At 46.0% G+C, this 26,461-nt stretch overlaps 1 protein-coding gene across 1 annotated transcript; it reads left to right on the forward strand.

Annotated features, from left to right (window-relative positions):
• Positions 1–295: 295 nt before the first annotated feature.
• On the forward strand, positions 296–26,131 carry CKMT2 (creatine kinase, mitochondrial 2). The gene is made up of 10 exons (XM_084801813.1): positions 296–401; positions 12,850–13,021; positions 15,064–15,262; positions 15,890–15,985; positions 16,395–16,616; positions 18,168–18,253; positions 19,365–19,488; positions 20,321–20,455; positions 22,112–22,237; positions 25,868–26,131. Exons 2-10 carry the CDS (start codon positions 12,870–12,872, stop codon positions 25,985–25,987), a joined length of 1,260 nt encoding a protein of 419 aa, XP_084657939.1. The 5' UTR covers positions 296–401; positions 12,850–12,869; the 3' UTR covers positions 25,988–26,131.
• Positions 26,132–26,461: the final 330 nt, after the last annotated feature.

Consider the following 26,461-nt stretch of genomic DNA (forward strand, 5'->3'; position numbering starts at 1 on the left):
TTTTCCCTGCTGGCCCTTGTCCTTCAAACTAAGACTGCCCTCAGGTGAGCTGCAGGACCAAGCCTCCCCTTAGAGCAAGAACTGTCTGCAGACCTGGCAGGCAGGCCAAGTCATAGGGCTGCGCCTATTCAAGGGACAGGAAAAAACGCTCCACAGAAATGGCAGGTTCTAGAAAGGACGGCCTGGCCCAGTGGCAGAGGAGTCAGGGGCTGGCCTTCAAGGACACAGCTGGGGGAGCCACGTGGCAGGAAGTCTGAAGTGGGATTGGTGGAGAAGGACTCTCCAGCCCCGCCCAGGGCAGTAGTAGCCTTTTCTAGGCCGAGCCCCACAGGATCATGTTACACTTCTTGGCTGTGCACTTGCAGCAGGATCTGCATAGGACAGACTCCTCCAGCTTCAAGGTCAGTGAGATGATCAAAATGCTTGGTTTATGCAAAGAAGAACAGTGCTAGAGCCAATGTGGTTCCCTTTAGCACGGGGAACCCGCCGCCTACCACCACCAGCCACATTGAAAACACTTCCTGGGAGATTGTGTGGGCCAGAGAGAAGTGGGTACTTGATGCAGCGGTAGGGTTGCCCTTCCTTGCCTGGAACCACTTTTCCCTGGGCATGAGCACTGGCAGCTCAACAGGAGAAGCCAGAACCTCAGCTTGTAGTGTTTCTGTTTCGTGGTGAATCAAGAACTTCTGTGAGTGGGGGAAAAAAAAATCTAAATGTAGGATTTTATTTTTGGACCCTGAACTTGGGGTAAGTTTAGATGTTACACTTCATTCTCTAATAACTTGGCAGAGAACAATCTGCTAATGCCTGGTAGTGTTTTCTGCAGTTTGCATCAAGAGAGATGCCTGGTGACATGGCATGAGCTAGCTAGAAAACTGAAGTTTCTCGAGGCTTCTCCAAAAGAGCAAAGTCAGTCACTAATGGGCTGGATTCTGTGTTGTTAACTGGTTAATGCTACTTCCAGAGGGTCACTCCTGAATGTACTGACGTACTGAAAATGAGCTATGTAAAGCTCCATTTTTAAAAGGAAACTAAAAAATAAGCTTCATATGGCTGGGGGGCAGCCCACTCCTTACTTCCTTTCTGGGCTCTTGTGGGGACGGTCATGATCTGTCCTGCCCTTGTCCTTGTGTGTAAAGTCCATGCCTTTGGAACCCTTGCTTTGAATGTGTGGATAGCGGCACTTGCTAAACAAACCAAAGTCCCCTTCGTGCTCTGCGTTGTCTTCTGAATCTCACTCAAGGATGCAGATCTGGGGTCTCTGAGGCGGGAGTCAGTACACTGAGGACAATACCATGGTAGTTAAACTGTATACTTGCTGGGCTGCTTCCTCTCTGGATATCTCTCACTTCCTGTTGCATCTGTGCCCTTTAATTCTCTGTCCTTTCATGGAGACTTGACACCAGAGGCGGCTGGAAGAGTCCTTCTTCCTGGACTTACTGCCCATTGTCAGCTACTCAGGCTTTGCATGCCTTTCACATTGGGAGGCTCCATTTTTCAAGGCCCCTGTGCTTAGAGCTGACCACCTCTGGGGGCTAAGCTATGCACAGCTTCGTGGTAAAAATCATGGCATCAGAACATGGACTGGGGAACCTGGGCAGCCTCTCTTTAAAAAGCAGCAGAGACAGGGCTGGGAAGTAGGAATTGAGGTTTGGAGTGAGAAGGTGCGATGGGGGTCAGGGGTAGGATGGGGGCTGAGTCCGGGACCAATTCAGTCCCTCCCCCTGAGGCCCTGTGTCCCCATCTCTGCCACAGTCCAGAGGAATACCCACTGTCTTCCTTGAGGTCACATGTGGAATCTGTGACTAGCATTCTGGGAGTTCTTGTCTGTTGAGCCAGGTTCCTCCCACAGAGCCAACCCTGAAGGTGACCGCCAGAGGTCATATGCACCCCTGTGCCATCAGAGAAGATGACGTCCCACTCTGTTACACCTGCCCAGAGGATATGGTGGCCTTTAGGTCCCTATTTTCTTGGAAACATTTTTCTCTTGAAAGACAATTCTGAAAGAATCCTGGCCATCTTTACAAGCAGGGTTGGGAAAGACCTGGCGTCTCTCTCGGAGGAACCCCATGTCTTTAGCTTATGACTTCCTAGTTGCTGAGTCAGACAGAGAAGGCCAAGGGTGCCCACCAAGGTTGACCTTGCATCCTGTCACTTGAGGTAATTGGATCGCTTTGCTGTCTTAGAGCTGGGAAGCCATAGCCATTTTCTGCTTGGGCTACAAGACTGGCATCGTGAGACTTTGCTCAGAAAATCCTCTGGTGCTGGAAAAACCTCATGACACCCTTTGCTTTGGGGTGACTCTGTATTGACAGCTGGCATGGGGTTCTACCACTACTCCATCCCTTTCATCTACCTCCTAGCCTGGCAAAGCTCAGGCAGATGGTCGTGGTGAACTGCAGGACCAGAACTCACTCTGAATCGGCAGAGAGGCCCGTGTGAGTCTCCATCTCTAGGATACCAAGGGTGTGCAGAGACTCAGGAGTGGGGTAGTTTATGATGATATGGATCCAGAGAGGAAATTGGGCATCTGGGACTGGGTCCTCCAACAGGGACTGCAAAAAAAAAAAAAAAATCACAGCTCCTTGACACTCTGCCTAAAGTACTCAGGGTGGCTTTCTTTTTTGATATAGAGAGCAAATGTAGGCATGAACATGATCCCAATGTCTTTGGCTTAGTCAGGCTAAGTTCTTATGCGTGACCACTCACATAAAATTTTCCTGGCTTAGAGTTCCAAAGTTCTACCCAAGTTTACCCAAATGCTGTAAAACCAAACCAAACCAAAACCCACATGTTTTTCAAATGAAGCGTAATAGAGCTCTTCTGTTTCCCTGAGATTCCCTGAGCTCCTGGTAAGAGCTATCGACAGCCTCCCCCTCTTCCTCTCATACATACCTAGCCCCTGTCGAGGGGGAGAGGATAGGAAGAGAGAGAATGCAAGCCTCTGTACCAAGAAAGGCAAGGCCAGTGCAGCGCCCCTAGCAAGGCTTGGCAAGCACACCGAGTACCTAGCGTCAGAGTGGAGTGTGCACAGAAGTGCCTGGAATTCGGGGCACTTCTGTAGAAGCCTGAAGGAAGGAAGGTAAGAAAGTTTGAATGTTCTGGGACGCAGTGAGGAGTCACGTGCTCCAAGGCGACAATCCCGCGTCCTGCCGTGGTTGTGGTGAAAGCGTTTCTGGGCTCTTGGAGTGACGTGGGGCACACCTCAAGTCCTGAACTTATGAGAACAATTATTTTGTGACTGCTGGCCAAAGCTGGACTGCAGATGAGGTGCTGGGGTCCACATGAACCTGGGTCAGAACTGGGGACAAATCTGATTTCAGGTTGTGGCACTGGAACCTAGAAAAGGCCACTTGACTTCCATTCAGCCAAATAAAGCTTTTGTGGCAAGAGTGTTGCAATGTCTAAAGATGTTAAGCCCCTTTGCATCATTGGGATCAAGGAGGAGCTCAATACATGATAGAGTTTAAAATAAAGAGAGACAGGGGAGGGAGGAAAGGAGGGAGGGAGGGAGGGAGGGAGGGAGGGAGAGAGAGAGAGAGACCGAGACGAGAGAGAGAGAGAGAGAGAGAGAGAGAGAGAGAGAGAGAGAGAGAGAGAGACAGAGAGAGAGAGAGAGAGACAGAGAGAGAGAGAGACCGAGAGAGAGAGAGAGAGACAGAGAGAGAGAGAGAGAGAGAGAGACAGAGAGAGAGAGAGAGAGAGAGAGACAGAGAGAGAGAGAGACAGAGAGAGAGAGAGACAGAGAGACAGAGAGAGAGAGACAGAGAGACAGAGAGAGAGAGACAGAGAGACAGAGAGAGACAGAGACAGAGACAGAGACCGGGGGGAGGGAGGGAGGGAGGTTTGGCTAGATGGTCAGGGATGAGAAGCTATTTCTATGTAGAAGTGAAGAATTCCAGCAAAGGTGGGAAAGACAAGGGCCCAAACCGCAAGGCCAGGAAGCTGCTGCAGACACTGCCCGGTGAGGATATGGGGGAATCTGGGCTGAGTGGGCCCATGTGGTCAAACTCATTTTGTGAGTGTTGCGTTGGTGTTCAAAGGATGCTCAGCAAATCTTAAGGTATGCAGTGAGCATACTCTGGGACGTCATTGTGCTCTCAGAGAGATGAATAAAATAAGACAGTTCAATGAAACACTTAAGGTAATTTTTTGGAAAAGCTGAACTGAATAGGCTTTCCGAGGGGGCAACCAAGGCTGTTTAGGTATTTGGGGATCACCGAGGTACTAGTCTTGGGGAAGGAGTGAAAAAGATTGACCCTAAGGGCCCATTTACTTGGTGCCTGCTGCAGCCTGCCACCTTTCTGTCTTTGCCACACCGCATCATAGAAAGGCAGATGCTGAGCCTCCTCCAAATACACAGCTGTGAACTAACCCTTTAGTGCTTCATGAATAACCTCCAATAACACTCCCGATGCTCATCCAAAGCAAATATTTATGCATGTAGACACGTGTATATATAATGTATTGCTGTCCCAAAACCATAACTATGCATACTCATTCCTGTGAGACTTTTTTTTTTCATTTTCATTTAGGAATGAGTCATAAAAGATGTGTCTAGGAAAACAGAGACAACAGCTGCAGGGTCTTCCATATTTTATTCATGTATTATGACCCTTCTCCCACTGACAGGCTGCTTGCTCCCAGCCTTTTTGCCCCTATAGATTCTAAGGATCTTTCTACTTCTGTTGTCCTGTTCTGGCACTTTCATTTCTCCTCCCACAGTGTGATGCTGGGATGATTGGCCTGGGTGTATTTGTGTTGATGGCTGTTTCCTGCTTCCTTTTCCAGGCTGGTCACAGCACTTCACAGAGCTGTCCTGGTGACTCTAAATCCAGGCCGTCAGCCTCCCAGGTCCCACAGTCAGTGACAGACAGGGGTCCATGTAAGGGCAACACTCACTCCTGACCTCTGGCATTCAGTCATTAATCTCATCTAGACTCAGAAAGATCCTCTTAAGTACCAAAGGAGGGCTCCACCATGCCCTCCCCCTCCCCCCCGCCCCCGGTTACAGTCTATTCAGCTGCTTTTCCACAGAGGTGAGCTGAGCCAGCTAACTAGCCTTGGCCTGCAGAAAACTCCTGTTCTCTAGCTCTGGGATGCCCTACAGCAGGGAACAGAGCAGAAGAGTCCCAGTGGACTGAGTGAGAAGATGCCAGACACAGAGGGAGAGATGGCATCTGGTGGCAAATTGCAGACAGGAAAGTGCTGGCGTCTGGGTGGATGTCCTTGGAGGACCAAGTGCTCTTGCCTGGCCAGTTGTCATACCCAGCCCCAGGGAAACTTGTGTCCTCAGGAGAGAAAGGAACTGAGACTCAAGGCTTTATCTTCCTGAGCAGAACCAGTAAGGGGCTAGGAGAGCTGATGAAAAGTAGGGTACCTGAGCAGGGTACATAGGGTCTTGTGAAGATGTAGCCCTACTGATGCGTTACAGTTGCCCAGCTGTGACCTTGCCCAGTCTCTGGGAAGTCTGGGTTAGCAACTTGTGCCTGCCTTAAGTGAGGGACCTGCAGACCTTTCCCTGGAACAGGGTCTGTTTCTGATATGGGGGTGTTTTGGGGTTGTAGGAAGAATGTTTTAAGTACTCTGTGGGAAGCATCTGGAAGTGGCTTTTTCGAAACAGTGCTAGGGGATAGCTGCGGGTGCTAGCCCTCGCTTAGTCCTGAGTGAGTGCGAGGCCCTGTTATGAAGACTTGATGTGGGCCACATCCTTACTCTTCAGGCTTGCTTGAACACTAAGACATGGAGAGTGTAGTATTTCTGAAGACAACAAGTAATAACTATTAACATAATATATTATTGCAGACAATTAATAATATATTAATGATAACTGATATGGTCATAATACAATAAGATAAAACTAATAATATAATATATAATATAATTAATATAATAACTATTAAAAAAGGTGTGCCCAATCCCAGGCCCTGTTGTTCCAAGACCTTTGTTCACATGCTGTGCCCTTGTCAGCTCGTGATTCTGCGTCTCTGACTCTATGGTGATGGCTCAGGAAGGATGCCAGGCAGGAATTATGAAACAAAGTAGTAACTAGATAATTACTGTTCTTCCCAGATGGGTACAGTGGCTTTTCAAGTGATGGATGTTTATACGCTCATTAAGGACACCTGCAAGAGCACATTCCCCCTGGAATACCTCACAAATTAATCTCTTGCCTCCCATCTAAGTGCCATGCTCCCCCACCCTGTACCCCACAAAGCTGCTCTCCAGCCAGAACCCAACTGTAGGACATGGATACATGTGGAGTTAGCCACCCAAACCAGAAACTGGGGTAACCTCCAAGATTGATTCACATCTACATCTCACTTGCCACAGAGGCCCTGGACACCTCAGGGGTTCTTCCATCTCTCCCCAGGAAGATCTCTCCCCATCTCTCCCTCTGGCTCTTGACTGGATTGTTCTGGAAGCCATGCCTGGTCTACAGACTCTTTTCCCCTTTCTCACCAATTTCATCAAGTTCAGCATAGAAGCTCCATTATTTTCCACCCATGCTTTAAAGGAGGATTGGAAGAGCGCCAACAGCTCTTCCAATCCTCACAACTTCTAGGAGGTAGACCAGCCCAGATTTTAGCCCCTGTGAAACTGATCAGTGTGATCCATAACAGATGCACTCATTTGTAAGATAGAATAAAGTATAACTACTAGAAAAATAAAATAGACACGTGTGAAATGTCAGCTGAAATTAAAAGCACTCTATCAAAGGGTTGTAAACACTCTACAGGCTTTCTGTGTTTCTGTCATAAATAACTGGTAACAGTCCACAGACCACCATTTGGCAGTCTTGGTTTGATGTCAACTATCTTTAAATCCACTAAAATGCTTCCTTTATCCCAAATGCTGACACTCTTGCCATCGTGTACAGAGGCAAGTCCAGAGTATCACTAATTATGTCTGTAATGCTGGTCCTACTGAGGGCCTGCTTATTTCTGCAGCCTCACCCTGCCCCCTGTGCCTTCTGCTTGCTGCCTTTCCTGGACCCAGCTTTGGGCATTCTGTTCCTTTTGCCTCCAAAGCCTTCCCCTTGTTCATCTGGCAGTGTGACAAAGACACTCACCTCCTCCAGAAAGCCCTTCCTGTTCCATGAAGCACTTTGGGGTCTTCTCATCTCTTTGCTTTTACCCTGTCCTTTGAATTATAGCATTCTGCTTGACAGTGGTTTGTCTCCCCCTGAACTCTGACAGAACTCTTGAGATGACCCCAATATTGGACATCAGGATTTACTCTGGTTAATTTTTTTTCTTTTTAAAATTTTTTCTTTTTTTAAAAATTTTTTATAATTAATTTATTCTTGTTACATCTTAATGGTTATCCCATCCCTTGTGTCCTCCCATTCTTCCCTCCCTCCCCTTTTCCCCTTATTCCCCTCCCCTATGACTGTTCCTGAGGGGGATTACCTCCCCCTGTATATGCTCATAGGGTATCAAGTCTCTTCTCGGTAACCTGCTTGGACATCAGGATTTATTCTGTAATGTTTGTTGAGTACATGGGTTGATGGAAGGGCAACATGAAGGAGGGTTGAGTAGATGAATGATTGGATAGACAGATGGATGGATGGATAGATGGATGGATGGATGGATAAATGGATGGATGGACAAATGGGAAGATGGATAGATGGATGGATGCATGCATGCATAGATAGATGGATAAACAGACAGATGGATGAATAGATGGATGGATGGATAGATGGAAAGTGGATAAGAAAAATGGATGGATAAGTGGATAGATGGAACATATGGCTTAATTCTTGGGCCCGAATGGATTCTCTGGGCACAAATTATTTATTGGGTGATTTTTATGGTTTTACCCTCATTTATGCAGTGTCTGGACTCTTGAAAGAAATAATGTTACAAGTCATGGGTTTTCCCTGGGGCTGTTGTGATAGTCACCACCAATTCTAGGCATAGCAGTCTCCGTTTAAATAACCACTTCAATTTCCAGGCAAACGCTCTTTATTTCTGTAGTATTCAATGGTAGGTGAAGTTTGATGTTGCTGAGGGCAATGGTTACTTCTCCACCTAGAAGAGGCCTAAAAAGCAGTTGTCTAAGTTGGGCACAATGGATGCATCGTGGTCTTCTGCTTCCTCTGATGATGTGGGGGTGTTTACTCAGTTTCTATTATTGCTCTGTAGTGTGTGACATGATGTTTCTCTCTTAGAGGAGAAGGCAGGGAATGCTGAGGGATTTTTAAGATTTGATGAGGCCCCTCACACAATGCCACTACCAGGCCATACGTCTCAGAGGTCCATGACACTTGAGCCCCCTTATCATACAAACTCCAGGGAGAGGATGCTTGCTTGGAGTGTGAATGGTGAGGGTAGACAGCTGCCCACGAATCCCAGCACCACTCCTCGTAGGCCGTGTGGTCTCTGGTGTTTGGCCTTTCTTCACTTCCGTTCTCTCACCAGAAAACAGAGGTGATAAGTGATAAGGGTGTCCTGTGGGATTGTAGAGATTGTGAAATGGGGCGGCACCCATCAAACCCTAGGACCACGTGACCAGCATATAGTAATGGAGTCATGACAATTTCCTCCTCCAATTTAAGAACTCCATAGAAACTGCCATATCGTAGATTGTTAAATTTTCAAGGGAGAAAGTTGGTTTTTTTTTTTAAACAACCTACTTTGCCCCGTACTCGTCCACTGTTCTCCCTTCTGTCTTCCCATGTCACTACACACTGTATCTGTACCAGTGATACGTGTCAATGTCATTTTCTCTGCTTGATCTTGAACCCCACAGTCTACTGACCCTGTCTTAGTCTGTGGTCAATAGTTTTCCTGTGGAGAGAGCATCTGGGGCCACCCTCCGGCTCTGTTTCCCCTCAGGACTGCCCAGAACTGTTTTGAGGTGCTGATTGGCCTTGGGTCCCATTCTTTTTCTCCCCTGTTACTCTGTTGTGGAAACCCTGGTGGAGAAAAGCCACTCAGTATTCCCGGGGGACCCACGAGGACAGAAAGCAGTTAGGCATACACAGCTCTAGTCCTTGGGAGCCCAGGGGGCCATCTCCATCCAAATACACTGAGGTGGTGTTTGTTTGTTGTAAAAACCTGCCAGCGAGAGTGGGGCTTTCACGTAAATGAGTGTCTGGTGTAGAATAGATACTTGAGCTGATTGCTTTCACCTTAGTTGTGTGACTGTGAACTGTGAAAAATCTCTGTCTCTAAGTTTCCTGTTCTGTGGTATTGTAAGACTGAGACCTCTAGAGAGATCTCTAGTCTATTCCCAGAGTCCCCACTAAGAGAAGGAGTGCATTGTCGATGCAAATGCACAGGAATAGGAATTTATTGAGCCATCGCGATGGGGTCTGTCCAGCTCTTTCAAGCTGTAGACCCCGAGAAACAGAGGCACAGGCCTTTTAATAGGTTTTAGACAAAGAAATGAGTTTTACAGTATGTGACTGGTTGGCATTTGGGCAGAAAAGCTGCAAGCAGGGAGTTACAAGTCTTGGCGTTTGGTGGTTGGATAATGGGTGGAGGGGCAAGCTGACCTATGGGAAAGATTGGTTGAAGCAGTCACAGGGGGCGTTTAGGAACTTTTTTAGCTGGGGAGGGGTAGTAAAAATTTTAAACACAGCTGGTTGTCCTTGAGTCTGAGCACAGACTGAGACCTTGAGTCAAGTTAGACTTTTCAAGGTTTTTCCTGTCCCTGCCACACACATACAGTGATCTGATATCTGTCTGTCCTTGGTTCAAGCTAGACCCCCTAAAAATGTACATGCTTTGGCCTTAATGAGGGTCTTTTAAAAAAGACTGAGTAGGCTGACTTTTACATTTTCCCAGACTTTGACTTTAATGGGGGTCCTTAAAGGGGCTGGTTCCTTCAGTATAATCTACCTGTTCTTGGAGATAGGCTCTTGAACGTATTCTCCAGCTTTGCTTTTTCTATGTTATTGACAAATAAAAAACATTATAATAATTACTGTTATGCAATTCTGAGTGAGCAGTACCAGGGAGCAGAGAGGCCCACGGAGCTGCTGGTGTTTAAGGAGGAAAAATTTCTGTACTACAGCTAAATTGACTGACCTAGACAGCCTACGCAGGTTCCTGTGACACCCACTTGGGCATTTAATAAGACCCTATCAAGTGTGGGTCAATGGATGTGAAAGCCAAGGAAGCTGCCTACAAGCCCTGCCTTCAATTGTGGGCATACGGCTAGCTCTGCATGACTCCTAACACTGCCCAGTGCTCATCTTCCTCACACACCCCCTCCCCACAGCAGTGTATGGAGACACAATGCTGTTCTCTACAGCAGAGAGAAATAGCCATTTTGTTTCCTTAGAGCATTTTATTTGAGGATAAAAATGTGCTGCTGTTACCAATGTCTTTGTCTCTTTGAGATGTCTTGTGAATATTTTGTGAACAAGTTAGAGTAGGTACACACCTATAAGTGCCTCTAAAGGCAGGCACAGGAGAATTGTGAGTTCAAGGCCAACCTAAGCTACCTGGCAAGACCCTGTCTCAAAAAGACATGGCCAAACCAACTAAGCCTCCAGCCAGTTTTGTGACCCAGAAGCCATTGCCTTGAATGTAGACCTCAAGGAACCCATGGATGGCCTTCCCTTTGTCAGTGGGCAGATAATTGTCTTATTTAGGTATCTGGTTCTGGAGTTGTTGACTTACCTGCTGCATAGAGAACTGAGAAGAGTTACTTGTTCTTTGTATCAAAGCAATGAGCTAGCAGACAAGGCATCCCAATCCAGAAGTAACCTTTGGATGGCTTCTGTAGGACAATGTTGCCATCAAGTTCTCTTCCTCGTGTTTCCTTGAGAGACACATGGAATCCATGGCTATAATGGATTCTGTCTGTTTAGCTGTGTGAAAGGATGACCTGAGTGAAGTATGCATGAGATGGATGTGATTTTATGAAATTGGGGAAGCCATATTGTTTTGTTGATATTTAGCTCTCTCGTCCAACCTTTTGTGTTGGTTCATGGTCTGAATGGATTTGAGAACTTGGAGGAGAGGCACGAGCCTCCGTCAGTGCTAATGCGGATTTCTGCATCCTCTCTTCCACAGCAAAGGCCACCAGGCCGCTTTTTACTAACGAAAGTTAAAACCAGAATGAGATGAAGTTAGCCAAACATAACACGCCAAGGAAAGCCTAAGTTATGACTGTTACATGTAAACTCGCATCGCCCGCTCCTCCCACCACATTCCCGGGGTTCCCTGGTGTGGGCTTCCATCACCGTGGAGAGGAGTAAGCATCATCCGTGTCAGTCTTCCTGCTTGCCTGCCCTGGTTTGAGCAGGTACAGATGCTCTGATGGTCCCAAAGGCCTCAGCACGGCTGCAATGCCACCAGCCTTTCTGTCCCAAGGAGGTCTGTCCGGCCTCAAGTCCTCAGCCCCTCTGTTCTCTTTGTCTGGGCAGCCTTATTCTAAGTAGGCAGTGTACAAGATCCCTTGGATAATATCTTGCTAATTTTCATTTTTGCATCTAGCCCCACCTATCCTTATCTTTTTAACCATCTGTTTAACCATCTTTCCTAGATAAAGTAGGAGCACCTGGAGACGGTACAGCCTTTATTTATTGTGTTATCTTACCCCAATGTGTGCCGTCGTGCCTGACTCTTATTAGCCTCCCAGTCATGTCCAACAGTTCAATTTTATTCTCTTTCATTTTCCTCCTGTTTTATTCTTTGGCTTGTTAGTCTGGAGGATCTCACCACACAGCCCTGGCTAGCCTAGAACTCACTAATCAGCCCAGGTTGGCCTCAAACATGAAGCAATTCCTCTACCTCTTACTCCCAAGTGCTGAAGTGATATATATATATATGAACCACCATGCTTGGGTTTCTTGGTCATTCTTAATAGGTCTTACTTCTTGATCATAATTACTATTCTAATTATACATCTTAAATAAAATAATAATTTGTGAATAACTGTTATTTAAATATCTATCTAGAGCCAATCTGTACTCTTCTCTGGCAAATCCATAACCTTTAGTCATTGGAGGTCTAACTCTGTTCTTATTTTTTCTCTTTTCTCACTTTTTTTTATGATTGTGATCTTTGGTTGAGAGTTTGTTGTTTAATCTTAATCTGCAAGAATCCAAGACCTAAATGAAATATGTTTTATTTTTTATTTTTTGTTTTTTGTTTTAGACAGGGTTTCTCTGTGTAGCTTTGGCTGCCCTGGAACTCTCTTTGTAGACCAGGCTGGCCTCAAACTCACAGAGATCCACCTGCCTCTGCCTCTCGAGTGCTGGGATTAAAGGCGTGTGCCACTACAACTGACAATTCAAACCTGCTTCTTCTAGGAGCCAAGGGATGCATTTTTGTTAACTTTGAACAACTGTACCCCCTTTCAGGGGTCCTAAACCAGAGCAGAAGTTGTAGACACCATCTCTGGCCACCCCTACACACTGTTGTCACTCTTACTTTTTAAGTCATAAGGGCATTTGGTCTTAAGATAACCCAAATGTGTTTGCATGTTACTTAGAGTTCTGACACAAGTTTATTTGGGTGTGTGAGGTGGGACAATGGTCCTCAGAGAATGCTAGTACCTCTTAGAAGTTCAGCAATCCATCCTACTCAGAGGCCTGTTATGTAGTGGAAAAGTCCAGAAAGCACTCAGTTTGTATAGTATATAGAGACAGATAACTTTTTGCTTTTTTTTTTTCCTCTACAATCACTGGAGAAAATGGGATGAGCATTTACAAAATTTGATTATACTCATTTTCCCAATTACTGTAAAGAAAATTAAAAGGGAGAAATAGATAAACAAAACAAGAAGCAGGGCCACGCCCCCCGCAGATTGCTTTCTCGCCTGCTGCCCTCCATGCTGCAGCTCAGCACCATCTTATGGTGATCTCTGACACAGCTCTTTTGCTTCTAGACACTCAGACAAGAAGAAGGATGGCCAGTGCCTTCTCTAAGCTGCTAACTGGCCGCAATGCATCTCTGCTGTTTACTACCCTGGGAACCAGTGCCCTGACCACTGGCTACCTGCTGAACAGGCAGAAGGTATCAGCTGATGCCCGGGAGCAGCACAAGCTCTTTCCCCCAAGGTGAGTCCTCCTGGCTTTAGAATAACTCAGTGCCAACCAGACATGTGTTCTTTACTGAATCCTTTTTATTTGTTTGTTTGTTTAATCTCATTAGTACGGATGTTTTGCCCCAGGGTATATCTGTGCACCATGTGCCTGCAGTGCCTGTAGGCGTACTTTTAAAGTCTATTTTTATTTATTTATATTCATTTTATATCTCTTTCTCCCTTCTCCACGTTAATCCCTTCTAACCCCAACATCAGGTAGGAGAGAAAGAAGGTTAATGGGGCAAAGGGGCGTAGTTCTCTTTGGCTACTTCCTGATGTTTAGGGTCGTTGGGATCTTTGGGGCAATAGCAATCTCTATCATCAGGACGTTCATCCAGCAATAGCATGCAGCAGCTTTTTCTTCCTCCTCCAACCATCTCTCCCAAGAGTTCTTCTCAAGGCCTTCCTCTCTCTCTCTCTCTCTCTCTCTCTCTCTCTCTCTCTCTCTCTCTCTCTCTCCCTCCCTCCCGGCTCTCAGCTCTCATATTTTTCCAACTGGCAAAGACCATGCCACTGCACGAGGCAGTTCCCTGTTGACAAAGATCATGCACCCTCCACAGTTATCAGCTGTGGACAAACTGGAGTAGCCCCCATATCCCATATCTTGGATTAAAACAAAAACATCTTTATATAACATAACTGAGTTTTTAAAGAAGCTACCATGGGAGTGCTGAGAATTGAACTTGGGTCTTCTGGAAAAAACAGACAGTGTCCTAAACTTTTTACCTATCTCTTCAGTGCCTGAGAATCCTTCTTTTTGTCTTTCTAAATGCCTAGGTCAAACTTAATAGTCTTTTTTTGAAACACAGCAAGCCTAGTTACCTGTGACAAAGAGAAGGAAATATGACATCATTTCTGCCCAAAGCCTGCTGTCCAGTTAAATAGTAATAACAGTGATAGTTTGCATTGAGCACTTAGATTATGAGACTATCTCTTAACATGTATGTTAGGCACTTTCACATGGCATGTGATTCTTTCTGGTATCATTTAGTAATGAAGTAAGGACTTAGAAATACTGGGGCCAAATTTATGTACTTAGTGCAGCTAAATGCAAACCCAGGCCCCTGGATAGCAGATCCATGCTCCACTCACTGCTCTACTGTATTTTAGGAAATGCCATCATGGTATAGATTTTAAGTGTGAACATAAAAGGTCACCATAGTCAGAAAGTGGAGGGGCAGCAAGATGAGGTCAGGCATTCCCATGCCTCAGAACCTTACTGTGTCTAAGACATCAACACACCGAGAAGTCTGAGCAGTGTGAGGATGTCCGAGGATTCCATGTAGGTGGGAGTAGAGAAGAGAAAACAACTAAGGTGTCTCTCGGAGACATTTACTGTCTGACAGAATCGTCTGTCTCTGAGGCAGTCAGAGCAACCATGCACCCCAGGAATCGCTGAGGAGGAAGTCACCTGTGTTTGAGTCCACGGTGTCCCACAGTTCATATTCCCCACACAGTACATGGCCAGGGTAAGATGGCATCCAATGTGGTGGCCTTCTGTGTTATCCCAACAAATATTTACCAAATGCTTGGGTCCATAGCTGAGGCAGTGCTCTGAAGATGGACCAGGTCTCTGTTGTTGTTGAGCTTGTCCTGTGGCAGTGGACAGAAAAATGAGCAGCATTGTAGGCAGCTCTGTGTCTGACTCGCCAACCCACGCCTCCTCCCCAAGAGACCAGACTATGGCTGTCATTCAATTTTACCAACACATCAGGGCAGAAGAGAAATCTGCGTATGATTTCAGTGCGTTTTCTGACTCCCTTTCCTCTTTTTCCTCTGTAGCTTTTGTAAATACCTGGGTGTTTCCTACTAGGTGGAGCCATGTCCTTTTCTCCAGTGGTCATGACACTGGCTTTTCTTATGCCTGGCTTGCTCAGGCCAGGCCTTGTAGGTGTCTCTATCCAATTTCCCCTGTGTTCGCTGGGCCAAGAGAGCCTGGTTGAAGGTCACAGAGAAACTGAGTCTTTGATAGCCCTTTCCTGGGGCTACTGGCCCACAGCCTCTCTCCTCCCACAGCGCAGACTACCCTGACCTGAGGAAACACAACAACTGCATGGCTGAGTGCCTCACTCCTACCATCTATGCCAAACTCCGAAACAAGATGACACCCAATGGCTACACCCTGGACCAGTGCATCCAAACCGGAGTGGACAACCCCGGCCACCCCTTCATAAAGACTGTGGGCATGGTGGCTGGTGACGAGGAGTCGTATGAGGTAAGACCATGGGCTGCTGGTTTCAGAGTTGCGGACTACCCTGCACTATCATGGTGGCTTTATCTTCTCTTCGGAGTGAGCTTTGTGACTTCTCAGGAAAGGGCTCCAGTAACAGGAAGACAACTCCCATAGAACTATCAGGAATCCTTTCTGGGATTATAAGATGTATAGCTTCCTAGGACAATGCTTTTTTTTTTCCCCCTTACTGTGCCAATGTCCCTCTCATAGAGAGGTTAGTTGCATAACAGCTCTTCTAAGCTTGTCAAAAGGCTGTGTTGGTACAGGAAAACTAAAACAAAATGCTGCGTGTTCGTGAGAAATACTTTCAAGTGTTTGTTTTGGGGGTTATTGGGTTGGGTTGTGTGTCTGTAGTTTGAGACATCTTTTTATTACTGTAGCACAAACTCCTGGCTTCATCAAGTTTCTTGGATCTAATCTCATCCTTGGTGTAGAAGTCCCATGTCTGCCACTAGTCTCCTCTTATATACATGGTCCCAGCAGTAGCATGGAGAATTTTGGAGGATTCAGAGGAGGCCATCAACCCTGGCCCTTAGGTCCTTGAGGGAAAGTGAAAGCAAAAGTTCTTTGCTATCAAGGGAGCCAGTCACAGGACACTCTTGCCTGCAGGTATTTGCTGACCTTTTTGATCCTGTCATCAAACTAAGACACAACGGCTATGACCCGAAGGTGATGAAGCATCCTACGGACCTGGACGCATCCAAGGTAGGCTCCAGCCTCCATTTCTTGTTCCTACGATGCAGGACTTCCTGACTCCACAGGCAGAGGAGGGAAGCTGAGAGTCATTACCCTCGTTAGATGTCCCTGGAAGGTGTAAGATGGCCTACCCTCAGCACATCCCCTAGAAGGCCAGAGTAAGTTAATCATCTCCTTTAAAAATCCCCCCAGGGGACCATTAATTGATGAGAACTTTAAACTTTCCTACAGCATTTTACTCCAACCAAAGCCATGTACTCCAGACCCCACTTTACTTAACTAAGGGCTACCTCAAAGCTGGAGGGGCCAGTCATGCTCTCTGTAACGCAATGCCTGAAGGTTTCCAGGCAAGCATCAGGCCGGAAGACTGATCTGTGGGTACTATGGTGACACTCCACTATGCTCCTCCACCCGGCAGATCACTCACGGGCAGTTTGATGAGCGCTATGTGTTGTCCTCTCGGGTGCGCACTGGTCGCAGCATCCGAGGGCTGAGCCTGCCTCCTGCTTGCTCCCGGGCGGAGAGAAGAGAGGTGGAGAACGTGGCCATCACTGCCCTGGAGGGCCTCAAAGGAGACCTGGCTGGTCGCTACTACAAGCTGTCTGAGATGACGGAGCAGGATCAGCAACGGCTCATTGATGTAAGTAGGTGGTAAATCACCCAGGGGCTGCCTGGGAAGAGGCTGGACCCGCAGCTCAGTCTAGGCTTCTATCTGCTATAAGAGTTGGCACGGCACGCAGGGCTAAAAATGGCCTTGGGAGCCTGCTATCCTTTCTCTGAGTGTCACCAGGATTCCCCATCCAGAGGATGTGTTCAAATATGGGGCCCCAGAGTTCGTGTGAAAGTCAGACCCCACTCTCCACTCAACTGTGAAGAATGTCCTGTCCATTGGCTAGATCTGTGTAGGGGTTTGAAGTTTACTGCCTGTACTGTCCTTGGCTGGTGTCATAGTTTGAGCAGGATCCCTGGCCCCAGATCTGCCCATCATAATGTTCTTCTTATAGGTTTCTAGGACCCTCTGGATTCTTCTATTTCCCCATTCTCCCATGCTTCTCTCACCTAGAGTGTGAGACTTGATACCCTACGAGTATATACAGGGGGAGGAGGTCCCCCTCAGTCACAGTCATAGGGGAGTAGAGTAAGGGGAAAACAGGAGGGAGGGAGGAATGGGAGGATACAAGGGATGGGATAACAATTGAGATGTAATATGAATAAATTAATAAAATATATTTTAAAAATGGCCTTGGGGATTTCACAGCTTCAGTGTGAGAAAGGAGTTGAGGCTTCAAATCTTGTCAAGCCATGGCTAAAGTCTGAAGAGGAAACTCCAAAACGGGCGCTGGCCTGGGCACAGGAGGGTGGAGGTGCATGGGGGATCTTGGATGTGGGAATCTCATGCAGGCCTTGATGGAAGCTGAGAAGGATATAGGTAGGAAATTAAGGTGGTTCCCCTAACTGGTCCAGAACCTCGCTGCCTCCCAGCGCCCCCAAACTTCTCACCGGCTCTAGGTAGACAGAACACCGGTCCTTTGGGGTTTCCTGAGACAAAAGTCTCAGTACTTAGCCTACGCTGACCTCAGACACACAGCAATCCTCTTGGCTCGGCCTCCCAAGTGTTGGACTCAAGTCTGTTTATTTCCTCATTAGCACAAATTTTAAAAGGACGTCAATCTCAAAAGTAATGTTTAACTAAACTCCAAGAGAAGAAGAAACATGATTCCGTTATCACAGATGTAAATTACACGAAACATGCCATTTCCAAACCACACAGGAAATATCTAGTTGGTCCACCTCTCTCCTGGTGTGTGCGGACTTGGCCATCCTCCTGCCTGCTGTTACAGAGCAAGCCTACATCTGCCTTAAGCAGCCACCCTGGCTTCCTGTTTATGCGTGAGCTTTCTCCTGGACCAGTGCTCCCCAGCCTCTCCTCTTCTGAGTCTCCAGGGGCTCCTACTTGTTAGAGCTTCTATTTAGAAGCCCCCGCCCCTTATACTTGGTATCTTGTCTCTGTATGAGCTCTGGGCAATGGTGTTCTTGTTATTAAAAGCTCCCGAGGTGGTCCAGACACAGTGAATCTGAGAACCACTGGCCTGCTGGAGAGGCCTTATTATCTGTAAGGTGAAACTTGATCACCTGGGCCATGCCTAGTCTCACAGACTCTTGTCTCGGCTTTGTCCCTTTTGGCCCACAGGACCACTTTCTGTTTGATAAGCCAGTGTCCCCTTTACTGACATGTGCTGGGATGGCCCGTGACTGGCCAGATGCCAGGGGAATCTGGTATGGACAAAGTTTTCATCTTTTTCCTGAGAGTGGAGAATCTCAAACTGCCTGCTGCTTCTAACCCGAGGTTGCTGTGGACTACAGCTGACAGCATGCGGGGCTTGAGCTAAACGGGAAAGAAGTCTATATGAAAACTCTATGTGTGTGTGTGTGTGTGTGTGTGCATGTGCATGCATATGTGTATGTCTGTATGTATCTGAGTGTGTGTCTCTGTGTGTATATAAATGCGTGTATGTGAGTATGTGTTTGTGTGTCTGTGCATGTGCATGTGAGTGTCTCTGAGTGTGTATGTGAGTATGTGTGTCAGTGTGTGATCATATCTGTGTGTGCATGTGTGTGTGTCTGAATGTGTATGTGTGTATGTGTGTGTTTGTGAGTGTATGTGTTGTGGTTTTTTAAAAAAGAGGTATAGGAATGTGAGCTGGGGGGCAGACTACTCAAAAGAAAGATACTTCATATTAGCTAGAGAATCTGTTTGTAAACTTAAGACACATGAACACAAAATGAAAAATATCAATATTGATAATTAAAGTCAGGAAGGGAGGAATGGCTGCCCAGTGTATTCATACCTCTTCTAGCGGTCCTCAGCCTACCTCGGCCTCTGTAGTGAGTTATCCCACCTGTGCCCAACGGGAGCGGGGAAGAGTGTTCACAGGAGCGTAGACATGTAGCTCTGTGTAGCGAACGCATGGGGATTCTTGTGGTACAGGAAAAGTTTCTCCATCCTTGCCTCACATTTTTTTTTTCAAGAACCACAAGCGTTTGGCTGAACTTCTTAGGAGCCAAAACACTCCTCCTTGCATTAGAGTGAAATGCTATCCTAGGTGAGCTGTTGTCATCTTGTTTGAAGAGCGAGGGGAAGCGGAGCGGAAGGATCCTGTGGGAGTAAAAACACGTGCGGCGTCCTTAATGGCTGGGTTTAGTCGCAGCCCCCATTCTGTGAGGCATCATTACTCCGTGCTACTTGTTCCAGCACAATTAAGAGCTAAGGGGCATCCAGGGAACGGGGAAGGAGAGACGCAGCAATCAAGCTGTAGAGGCAATGAGAATTTTCATGTGTTGAGATAAACGCAATTAACAAGAAGTGCCTCATCTCTGTCTTCGTTAGGCATAACTACGACAAGACATTTCTCATCTGGATAAATGAGGAAGACCACACCAGGGTAATCTCGATGGAACGGGGAGGCAATATGAAACGAGTATTTGAGCGATTCTGTCGTGGACTAAAGGAAGTAAGATTCCATCAGGGGTTTCTAGATAGTTGTCAACATAAAGTTTCTCTAGTTTCCATTTATGTGTAAGTATTTTAAATTTTCTATTATTATTTTATTTTACATGTATGAGGGTTTTGCCTGCACTCGTGTCTGTGCACCATATTCATGCAGTGCCCCTGGCGGCCAGAAGAGGGCACTGGATCCCCTGAGCCTGAGCAGCAGATGGCTGTGAGCTACTTTAGGGGTGTTGGGATTCAACAGGGGTCCTCTGGAAGAGCTGCCAGCGCTCTCCAGTGCTGAGCCATCGCTCTAGCCCCGTAATTTTCCATTAAAAAAAGATAACTTTGGAAACTTCCAAAGCAGAACTCCTTTTTTTTTTCTCCTAAGAACCCAGTCTTTCACAGCAGTGCTTCCGAAAGGGGGTTGACTTCTCTCTTGGCGGGGAGGGGTGCCCGTGGCTAGATAAAATGGTATGGGATGGGGGTAGATGGGGTGAATGGAATGGGGGTGGCAGCGGGTGGGGAGGGACACAGGATTGGATGAGATGAAGCAGAATAGATTCTCACAAGCTAAACTGCTGAGAATTCCTGTCTTTTCCTAGTCTATGCATGAGAAAGGGTATCAGCTGACATTTATTGAGAACATAGAACATTAAATGTTTCACATGGTCATTTGATTTAACAGGATCACGTGTGTATTCCAACAGGAGATTATAGTACAAGTGCCATATAGATCCACTACAGTTTCACTCATGTGCTGTGCTAGTCTCTCTGTGCCTGGTGTTCGGGATGACCTGCAGGAGGGGATCTTTGGGAAGTCTGCCGTTTGTTCATTGTTGCCGCATTTGCAGGTGGAGCGATTAATCCAAGAACGAGGCTGGGAGTTCATGTGGAATGAGCGCCTAGGATACATTCTGACTTGCCCTTCGAACCTTGGAACTGGACTGCGAGCTGGCGTCCACGTTAGGATCCCGAAGCTCAGCAAGGTAACTACTGCATGTGGCCAGGGACTTTGTTGTGGTCCCAACGGGACCAGCTCAGATATGATTTCTTTGCAGGAGAAAATGTCAGTGTTCATGACTTAACCCCAAGGTTTGCCACCTGCAATAGAAGAGTGATGACAAGGACGAAATTTGGCTTAAAAGTCTTTTTGTTAAGTTAGGATAAAAGGTTTCAGGCCTGTGACAAGGGGGTGGGGTAGGTGTGTGGGCTGCCCTGCTCTGCTCCCTACGGTTCCTTTAGCCCTGTCCTTACACCCGAGGGAGGGCTTAGGCAAGCGTAGATTTTTGGGCCAGACTTGTGCAATTTGTGAGAAGGGTTTTTTTTTTTTGTTTTGTTTTGGTTTTTTTTACATTTTGTAGTTGTATTTTATGCAGTTTGCGGGAACATGTGGGTATATAGCGGAGGCCAGGGGACAACTTCCTGGTTCTGATGACTTAACTCAGGACATCAGGCTTGGCAGCAGCAGGCACCATGGTCACTGAGCAACCTCACTGGTCCCCGTTTGCACAGTCACAGTCAGCCTCCACGTTCTAGAATGTGAGAAAAGGAGAGGGCATATGTCACTTCCACTCATTCCGTTGGAAAGAACTTAGCAAGCAAGTGGCTTCATCTTCAGGGCCAAGGCTAGGGCAAAAGGTAAAGGGCTCTGATGCAGAGCTAATCGTTTCTTCCACACACACAAAGTAAATCAAGGATGTTGAAATAATTTTAGAAAAATGTGCTGCCTAACAAGAAGGCACATGATGTTTTTTGTTATTCAAAATCCCAATGCTAAGAGAAGGATTTTAATTATAACAATAAAGCTATGTACAGGTGAGTAGCAAACATACAAACTCAGGCACCAACATGCAAATATATGTGTGTGTATTTATTGGAAGATTAACTGGGAGTCAGATACTGAAAGTTCAGTTGCAGCTCTGCCAACTTCTAGGTGTCTGACTTTGGGCAAGTTAATTCCTCAGGAGCAGTTTGCTCATCTGGAGTGTGGGAGTTGGTATAGCTTCAATTGTCCCCTACAAGTTTATATGTCAGAGATAGCTTTGAACTCCATGATAGCATTAGTGGCTGTACAAGAAGATCCAAGCTATCACATATGCTCTGTCTAACTGTGTGATGCCCTTTGACACACACACACATACACACACACACACACACACACACACACACACACACACACACACACACAGTCTTCACCAGATATGAAGCAGGTGCCGGAGCCAGGGAGGACTTAAACCAACGGTGAGCCAAAAGTGCTTATATTATTTATAAGTGACCTGGTGTCAGGTACTCCCCCCCACCTCCGCGCCGCCCCCCCCCCCCCCCCCCCCCCGTGCTTTAGGCTAATAAGTAGCTTTAGCTGTCCTGGAGTCAGGACAGGCGCTTAGACCAGGCTGCCTCAGTATCAGAGATCCACCTGCCTCTGCCTCCTGAATACTAGGATTAAAGATCTAGACCACCCATGCCCTGTGTTAGACATTTTCTTTTCCAGCACCAGAAGATGGACTTTGATGGGGTGAAAGTAATAGCATTAGATTGTTGGAAGGCTTTAAGCCTAAGTACATTGTAAATACTTTACTAACGGTTACCGTCTCTTATGTTGCATCTTCGCCCAGTGACTGCAACAATATCTCTTCTCCTAGGACCCACGCTTTTCTAAGATCCTGGAGAACCTGAGGCTCCAGAAGCGCGGCACAGGCGGTGTGGACACTGCAGCCGTGGCGGACGTATACGACATTTCTAACATTGATCGGATCGGTAGATCAGAGGTAACGTCCCTCTCGCTCTGTCGTGGACTCGCAAGGTCAGCCTAAGAGCAGGAGGACGTGAGGAAGCAGCCTCCACAGCCTGCCTCCGTCCCCACACTTGTTCCCCACCGAGTCCCGAGTTACCTGTTCACTCTTGTGTTTCTCTTGCCTGGAAAATAGTGCAAGAGAGATACACAGTCCTTTCTGAGCACTGGTAGGCGAGCCAAGGAACCGCAGTGGAACTGTTGCTGTTGGCCAGCCCCTTGGGAGCGGTTTCAGCCATCTCCAGCAACAGGGGCTCGCAAATGCTAAAGGGCAGCAGTAATCGTATCCTCATGAACTCAGAGAACAGATGTGCTGTCCCTCTGAGAGTGGAAAGGGTGAAAATCTCTCTTGATTTGGAACCTCCTTTGCTGAAGACCACATGCTAGTCGCCTTCATGTTGGCATCTTAGATAGCTAAAGTCTAGGGACTCCTGTGGGACATAGGAACAGTGGGTTCATTGACACGTGGGAACCATGACTGAGATGGGTCTTGAGCGGTCACTTGGGAACACATGACTGAATACTAAGAACATATTGCCAGTAGGGTCAGCACAGTGAGTTATTTCAATCTGGGACGCAGCCTCTGGTCGGAAGACTAACTATGAAGGGCCACCATATAAAGTTGTTCTCTCAATCTGCATAGTACTGATCAAACATAGCTTACTGTTTTATTGTACATTTCTAGGGGATTATTATAAAACCTAGAAAAATGTCTGAAAGTATTTTTAAAACCATGTGTATTTAATCCAGTAGCCCTCATTATCGTTTTGAATATTATCATAAATTTCTTCTTACTCCTTTTAATAATTGTCCAGAACACATTAAAAGATACTATCGTAGCACATATTTTGTATTATAGCACTTTTTATAATTCATGACTATTTTATCACAACAATAAATATTATCAAGTAACTTGATTGGGGGGATAAAGAAATAGATTTTAAAATTATTTTCTTTGTGTCAGATGTTTAGAAGATTTGTTTTATTTTATGTAGATGTATGTTTTTCTTGAATGTTTATATGTGAACCATGTAGAAATTCAGAAAAGGGCCTCAATGACCCTGGCATTGGAGTTACAGATGGTTGTGAGCCACCATGTGGGTACTGGGCACCAAACCCATGTCCTCTGTAGGAGCAACATGTGCTCTTAACTGCTGAGCCCTGACTCCAGCCCCAGTAGGGGTATACTTTAATGGTAAGGCACTTGCCTGGCAGGTGCGAGGCCCTAGATCTGATCCCAGTGTTATGAAACAAACAGAATTTCAAAACGAATCAAGAAAAATGCTTTGACATCCAAATACTTGATTTTTGGTGATTATATGGTAAAGACATTCCATTATATGTTTAGTATTTTCTGATTGAGATCTTAACCAACTTTGTTTATGACTCAGATCACAGGTCTAGATGGCCTATAATCCTGTGGAAGGAAGAGGGAAAACTATACATGACCAAGTTCCCTCCTGGAAGGTTAAGACAGAGTCCCACCAGAAGTGAACGAGGAGCTCACGCCATCACACCTTGTCCAGCACAGGACAGATCTAGTCAGAGAAGGGGACGTTGGGCTCAACTAGACATAGCTGGCTTTCTGGCCCCAGGTTCCTTCTGAATGAAAAGCAGGTGGAAGGGAACTGAGCTCCTTGTGTGTAAGGCCTGCTGCACCCTCTGAACACACTGGTCTTGCCTCCCTTGCCACTCATTCTCAGCTTACAGAGTAGGCTATATTTCCAGGAGCCTTCCTTTGCTTACCATCTTAGCTTAGCCTCTGGGCAGTGGTGTGTTTCATTTAGCTGGTAATCCCTGTCCCCATAAAAAAAAACCTAATCATAGGTAAATGGCCTTTAATGAATATACGAACAATAAAGTTCTAACATTTTCCAAGCAAGAAAATTTCAAAAGCATAGTTTGTTCTAATTTGTAAAATTTGCTTTAAGCAGTCTATTTTCCTATCACAGAGAAAGCATGATTTAGTTAGAACAATTTCTCCAGAAGACACTATTACACTATGTAAATAAGGATAACTGTGTCTTGAGCACGTTCAGTGCTCAGAGGGTTGGGAAGCTGCTCAGAGTTTGTATCCAAAGAATAACACGCAGAAGTCATTGCATAGTCTTATATACAAGAGGCTGACGAAGAAAAGGTACATGGGGCCTGGATAGATGCCTTACTGGTTAAGGGTAATTGCTGCTCTTGGCAGAAGACCCAAGTTCAATTCCCATTACCTATATGGTGGCTCACAGATTTCTGCAAGTCCAGTTCCAGAGAATCTGATGTCCTTTGGCCTCTGTTTGCACCCGCATGCATGCAGTACACACAGACTGTTACTCAGGCACACATGCATACACATAATAAATAAGAAAATATTAAATAAATCTGTAGAAGAAAAAGGAAGTATGTGGGCCAGGGAGATAGCTTTGCCACACAAGCCTAAAGACCCATGTCCAATTTTGGAACATGTGGTATAATAAGAAAAGTGATAAAATTGTTCTCTGACTCCGTACCCCTCTTTCTTATACACACACACACACACTTTTTTTTTAAAGAAAGAGGATTTTTTAGTACAAAAATTGCCACACAAACCACTTGAGCACCAGTCTCAGTGAGATATTGATGGTTTATTAAATGCAGCACCCCAAGACTGACCATGACCAGGGACACAGTGGACTCAGGAGCCAAACTGCGACACTGGTCTGTTTCTAAGGCAGGCTTTTTCTTTTATAAGAAAAACTATAACTATGTAACCAGGTGGGAAGTGGGGGGGGGTAGCATTACATCATCCTGATTAGCTAAACACAAGAAGAATCTATTTTATTCTGAGTACATTGTATCCAGGTGGCTAGACAAAGCATTTTAAACTGATTGGCTAGGTATAGGCTTGAGGACTTCCCAGTTGCCCATCATTCTGGAATAAGGGGACATATCATTAATTCAAGCAGAACGTTCAGCAAGAATTGCACTATGAATGTAACATATATAGAACTCATTATTCTCATGATTGTCACATGGTTCTCCCTGTTGTATGTAATTTGTTTTATCCACATGTAATAAAATAAAAGCATTTAAAAAAGGACAGCCAATAGCTGCAACAACAACAACAACAACAACAACAACAACAACAACAACCAGAATTGAATTGTAAGTAAAAGGCTATTCACGCTCCCAGGCAGGTACAGCCCGAGAAGCTGAACTTAGTTTCACCTTATGCTCAAAATGGAGACTTAAAAACAAAAATGGCTTCTGTTGTCATAAAGACGAAAGCAGGTGTTAACTAACAGAGGAGCTACAGTTTCAAGCAGGTTACAACAGGGATGGAACCTAATGATTTCAAGTATAAAAAATGTCCTCACAGGATTCCCCACCCTAAGAAAACTTGAGAGAAAACCTTATGCTACCCATCCTCTTCCACACCTGCTCCCAGCCTCAGGATGACCCCCTCACACGAGTGCCCTGACTGTAACGAAGTCCTGCTGAGTGCAAAGTTCATATTTATGCCTACACAGTTGTGTCCAGCAGGGCTCCACAGGCAGCTTCGGCTCCAACTAATCCCGTTTCCTTTTCCTTTCTTCATCATGTCTCTTCCTGGTCTCTCTTTCTCTCTCTCTCTCTCAAGGTTGAGCTTGTCCAGATCGTTATCGACGGCGTCAACTACCTGGTGGATTGTGAGAAGAAGCTGGAGAGAGGCCAAGACATTAAAGTGCCCCCGCCGCTGCCACAGTTTGGCAGGAAGTGATTTTTCCTTCCCAGTTTATGAGTAATCTGTCTGCTGGTGTGACAGACACAAGGAAGTCTCTGCTCTGAGAGTTTTTGTAGACTTGGAAACATGTAAAAGTGTAGGTATTGCTATCTTTACAATAAAACTCTCCCTAATACCACTGGGCTGTGTCTCTGATTTTTAATAATACTAAAAAGGCCAATATGCCAGTTACAGGCAGCAAGAAGCAAAGGTATTTTTAAAGTGATGGCATTGATGTTTTAATGCCACAGAGATACATCTAGACGAGAGTCCAAGCATCTAGATGTAAACCATAACAGCCCTGTACAAATGCCTTGTGGACATCACTGGAAGTGAGGAGCAGATATGATGATTAATTTTCCAGAAATTAGAGCAAGAGGAAACCTTTTCTTTTGTAAAGGGAGGGGATATAATGAAAGACCATACAAACGAGGACAAACAGAGGCTCTGCATCGGTTCGGTATATACTGC

Source organism: Acomys minous, assembly GCF_964271855.1.
Source record: "Acomys minous genome assembly, chromosome: 11".
Taxonomy (NCBI): Eukaryota; Metazoa; Chordata; class Mammalia; order Rodentia; family Muridae; genus Acomys; species Acomys minous.

Excerpts from the sequence above, each read along its gene's own strand:
- CKMT2 (XM_084801813.1), top strand. The coding sequence starts at position 12,870 with ATGGCCAGTGCCTTCTCTAAGCTGCTAACTGGCCGCAATGCATCTCTG. Across the intron at positions 15,263-15,889 it reads GTGACGAGGAGTCGTATGAG|GTATTTGCTGACCTTTTTGA; the intron begins GTAAGACCATGG and ends TCTTGCCTGCAG. Across the intron at positions 16,617-18,167 it reads ATCAGCAACGGCTCATTGAT|GACCACTTTCTGTTTGATAA; the intron begins GTAAGTAGGTGG and ends TTTGGCCCACAG.